Source organism: Anopheles darlingi, chromosome 3 (genome assembly GCF_943734745.1).
Source record: "Anopheles darlingi chromosome 3, idAnoDarlMG_H_01, whole genome shotgun sequence".
Classification (NCBI taxonomy): Eukaryota; Metazoa; Arthropoda; class Insecta; order Diptera; family Culicidae; genus Anopheles; species Anopheles darlingi.
Window position 1 is genome coordinate 53,024,542 of NC_064875.1, and position 5,000 is coordinate 53,029,541.

At 41.3% G+C, this 5,000-nt stretch overlaps 1 protein-coding gene across 11 annotated transcripts in view; it reads right to left on the reverse strand.

The window, feature by feature from the left end:
• LOC125955160 (glutamate-gated chloride channel) overlaps window positions 1–5,000 on the reverse strand; it is an 89,132-nt gene that overhangs the window by 26,557 nt on the left and 57,575 nt on the right. For 9 of the 11 annotated variants that reach the window (XM_049686133.1, XM_049686132.1, XM_049686134.1 and 6 more), the window contains exons 5-10: window positions 3,985–4,073; window positions 2,819–2,905; window positions 1,741–1,805; window positions 1,420–1,640; window positions 1,220–1,302; window positions 535–675 (exon numbers count right to left, since the gene is read on the reverse strand). In XM_049686133.1, the coding sequence (XP_049542090.1) occupies window positions 535–675; window positions 1,220–1,302; window positions 1,420–1,640; window positions 1,741–1,805; window positions 2,819–2,905; window positions 3,985–4,073 (686 nt within the window). The remainder of the gene's footprint in view (window positions 1–534; window positions 676–1,219; window positions 1,303–1,419; window positions 1,641–1,740; window positions 1,806–2,818; window positions 2,906–3,984; window positions 4,074–5,000) is intronic. The other 2 variants (XM_049686141.1, XM_049686139.1) reach the window with 1 other exon arrangement.

Below are 5,000 nucleotides of genomic sequence, written 5' to 3' on the forward strand. Positions count from 1 at the left end.
GGGCGAAGCAGAATCAATCAATACAAAAGATAAAGGGGAAAGCCTAGATCCAAGCGACACGGCCAGGGTACAGCGCTAAACAAATGATCAATTTCGAACGGGTATCAATGCGCATGGGAATTCTTTAGAACTGTAACACGGAACGAGCAACGAAGAGGTAGATAATGCTTGGAAACCAAGTCGTTCAAACATGATTCAAGGAATAACAATAATTGCAATCTAAACAAACGAAACAGTACAGAAGTTTAAATTGAAAGGTGTTTATATGTGTTTATCTTGGAAGGTAATAGAAATGGAGCATGTAAGAAGGAATCGAACAATCGAAATACAAAACACGATAAAACGATAGGTAATGGACGCGAGAAACAGTGTTTTTAAGATCAAAGGTATTACAGCCATCCTTCACCGATGGAAGGCTGAGGTGGACAGTTGAGGGGAGGGGCTTTAAACACGGGAACCGGTGACGAGCTCGAGCGGAAGTAGAGATCCGATCGCAAACAACAACTCCCAGCAAATGGAAAAACGTTTTCTTACCTCTCCAGCTTGCCTTGATGGGACAGGCGATCGTCTGGTTCTGTATCAAGTAGGCATTTAGGGTCGTCAACGAAGGGCTCTTCCGGAGAGTGTCCTCGTCGTTCTTCCAGACGTACGTTATTGCCGATTGTTCATACGATACTGTGCGGTGCGAAAGAGCAAACAGTAAGAGGTTGGGTGAATGAGGGAACAGCTTCTGCAAAGCCACGCTCGTGGAATGCGGTAGTAGGAGGAAATAGCGAGGTAAAATAAGTATATAAAGCTAGAGAAAAAAGAAGTATCAGTGAGTAAAGGAGACAGAGGGTGGTCAGATATTCAGTGGTAACAACGGAAGATGTTGAAACACAAAGAGCTACTTGTGGCGCTTCGTCTTCTTCTCATCCACCCTTGTAAGAGTCTTTGTGAACGGACAAGATACGATTCTGTTTCATTATGTTTATGTGCAATTTGACCCCGGTAGGTCGGTTTCATCATAAATTGTATGTAAACATTGTCCTTGTGGGCCACTCTGGCCGCTGGTGTGCACTACAGCTTGACTAAAATATGGATGCTACGAGAGGTTCACACTCATTAAAAGTAATTGAAAACGAGCCCGAGTCAACAGCAAACAACCAATTCGGTAACGTTGTTACCGTTGCCATACTTTCTACGTTTCTGTCGCAGCAGCAACAATAACAATACTTACTGCTTTCTAGTGCAAAGGAACATAACGGATCGTCGAACGGAAATATGTTTAGCCGGCCCTGGCATGAAAGGATGAGGTGTCGCCTAGGGAATGGAATTCGAAAAATCAGTCAACTAAACGGTTCGTTTGTATGGTGCAAATTGAATTAATCTAAAATGGTTGCTATCGTCCGTGCGGACGTTCGATGGTGGTGAACCTACCTCATAAGATAATTAATCGTTCCATTGCGGTATATCCGGAGCGCAAAGTGCATCGGTATGATCGGATCCTTGAAGTCACCGTGCATGATGAAGTACGTATCCGGTAGCCAGATATCTTCGTGATGATGGATAGCGTTCAGATACTCGTACTGTGATTGATTTGCGTATCGAAGACGTGGATCAAACCACTGTTGCTGCAACAGAAACTCGACCTCATATTTCTGTCTCCGATTTGAGCGAAAGGAATGCACCAACGCGATCGATTAGTTTCCTGCTTATTTAACTGTTACTGTGATTAACAAGCAATCGACAGCTACTCACCAAGCTAGATTCGTCAGGCGATGCTAAGCTTAATAGTAAAACACTAACGTTCACAGTCAACGTGCCTGCAACGAGTTCACAGAAACATAAGAAAGATAAGGTAGGACTGGGCGAATGGTGTTGCTACCGATGCTCGCTGCATTACACCGATGGTATTCGTACGAATTACGAAAGCTTTTGGACAGGCCGGGGAAAATGTTTCATTATGGGCATCATGGGCTCGTGCAAATCTGCATGTAAACTGTTATCTACGGCTCGGGTAAAATAACTGAAAACACTTGATAGCATAGAAAATACTGGCAGTAAAATTAAAATTGCCTCGAAATACACCCGAACATGGGAGTGTTCAGATTGTGCTGGTTTTCGAATGAAATAGCTTGAACGACTATGGGTTCCGGTAAATGTGCAGATTGAGTTTTCGAAGACGGGTGCCTTATTTTACCAAAGGTCTATGATATGGAATATCAAAAAAACGATGTCGTATTAGGTGAATTGTCGCCGGAGTCACCCTTGGCGAGCCATGTGGCGATTTATTGACGGATGAAACAAACACAAGTCTAAAATCGGTTTGTGTAAATGAAGTAACTTAATGAAATATTAGAAAAGAAAATGTTTAAACAATCCAATGATGGATATGGTAGTGGAAGCTGTAGAGTTTATGTATATTAATTTACATTTAATTTAAAACACATAAAATCATAACGTGCGCTAAGATATAAACAAAAAACCAAAAGACTACGCAAAGCAGTGCATTCAGTTTTTAGAACATCAAGCGCACTACTGTCGGTTGGGTTCTTCCAATTCTCAGAAGACATTTAACGAAATACACATGTACATACAGTCGGCAGTTGGATCAAACGAGGAAACTAAAATACGCACTGGGGGTTAGGATACGCTAGCCACAATTATGACAATACACCAAACGATCAGGATTATGTTAACGAAGCTAATGGAAGATGCAGCGGACAATTGAATTATTAATAGTACTTTGGCAGAGAAAGAGAGATAGAGATAGAGAGATAGAGAGCAATAGAGAAAGATAGAGAAACTAGGACACAATTTAGGAAAGCAAACGGACCACGATTCTGGGGTCGTCCTGGAACACGCATATCCGGTATGTGTTTAGCCATTTCCGGCGTGTGCATGCCACAGCAAAAATCGGCATCTGCAAAGAGGGAAGAAGATAAGAGAAAGAAGCAAAACCAAAAAACAAGAACAAGACGCATGGAGTGTTTGCATCCACATCTAAAATGGGTGAGTGTTTGGCCGGTACCCCAAACGGAAGTGGAAGACATTCGGAAGATGGCTGTCGGTGCTCATGGGTTCTGTATCTTGACAGGTTTTTGGTGAAAGTTTGCGTTCGTAGTGGGTCGCCTTCGGACAGAAACAGGCTTGCAGTCCTCGGCACACCTGCTCATTCCGGTACTGATTCTACAGGTGTGAAGGTTTTGGAAAAGTTTTCGTTTATGGAAAACAACTTTGAAGAACTGGAGAGGAAACATCGAGTGGACTGTTGAATGGCGAACCATAACATTTAGAAATGTAGTAAAAACGTAAAATTGGATTGAAATGAAACCAAAATCCATGATCGAGCAGATTGGTATGTCGTGAATGGCAATGAAGCATGAATAGTTGAACCTATAAATGAAGCAGGGCAAAAGATTGAACAAAAAAGAAGCGGCAAAGATTAGAAACAAATTATTTAAGCGCAGAACAAACGTGTGATAGAAGGTAAAATAAACCAGCAGAAGCAGCAGATAAACAACGCTACGAAGCGGGAGAAAAAAAGAATACAACGAATATCACGCTACTACACCTTACAACATGAAAACGGAACAATCAAACCGGGATGAAAATATGATGTAATGGAAAATAAAATAAGATTTGGGAATGATTTAAAATCAATCATCACGTCATTTGTTTCGTGATTGCTTGGGCGACGTGTTTCAAATATGTTGTTCGTTATTGGAATTTAAAACTCGAATGGCGCTCAAAACCAAAATATAACCCTCACATTTCGTAACGGCCGAAAAAATGATGCGTATGTAAGCGCGGGTCTATAGAAAGTGACATCTATGTTCGCGATTGTGGGATGGGTTTTCCTGGGAAACTGTCTCTGGTACGAATCCTAGCCAGCGCTTGCGCACTGTTTGTTGCATTGCACTCGAGACAGGCTGAACGTGTGGAATCGCGGTGCTTATTGTACAGAAAAAACAAAACCAGACAACATGGTTGCCTACTTACCGTCCACTGGTGGCAGCAATCGTTTATCATAGCGAGAATTTTTTAACAGATGATCTAAAATTTCCTTATCCGATTTTCCTTCGGCGAATCTGTAAAGGCCCACGGAAAGAAGAGAAGAGTACAAGAAAAGAAGTTTAAGCTTTTATGCTCACGAAGAACGGGTGATGTAAACCGCAAAACACTAATAAAGAAAATCAGATACAATTTACAAAACAGAAAAAGTAGAAAAACCCTAAGGCATGCTTTGGAACAAAAACTAATGGAACAATATTAACGAATATTATGCCATAGACCAACTTTCATTCGTGTAACACACTCGTTACCGGCAAATGTATTACTACAGTTCTGTCCATTGTTGTCAATACGCTATTCGCAAGTGATTTTAAGGAAGGATCTTATTGGATATGTATATACATAGTTGCGTGTTGCGCAGTACCCTGCAGGTACATTTGTAATTACCGAACTTTTCCTCTTCTGCTTGGTTTTGTTCATATAGCAGTTATAAAGAAACAAATGACATCCATTAGAATTAATGACTGTGATTTTCTCATTCGCTTTTCAAGCGCAGTATAGAATGCACTGTTGCTGGTGATAGTATTGCATGATTCATTACATTCGCTTGGAGAGGACTTTTAGGAAAACGCACTGTTCGCCAAGTGATCCAATCCATGGAAGATCTAGCGAAGGCTGGCGAATCGTTCTACTTCAATGAAAGCTGGTATGAAAAGTGGCTCTTGGGAAACTAAAAAGCGATACTAAACCGAAACACACAGATATGATTCCCGGAACCGGATGGTAGTGAAAAGATTAGAGTATTTTAAAGAAATAATCACATACAGTGAGCGAATGAATTAGCGTGAAAAATGGAGACACTAGCACCAATGAAAACTGAAATGCTCAAAACAAAGGAAAAGCATTGTTGGTACACTGTCGAGATGCTGTAACTCAAAAGCTGCCGAAGCTTCCCGTGGCAGGGAACGGTTGTGCAGATATGATGATGATGATGGCAAAGGTGA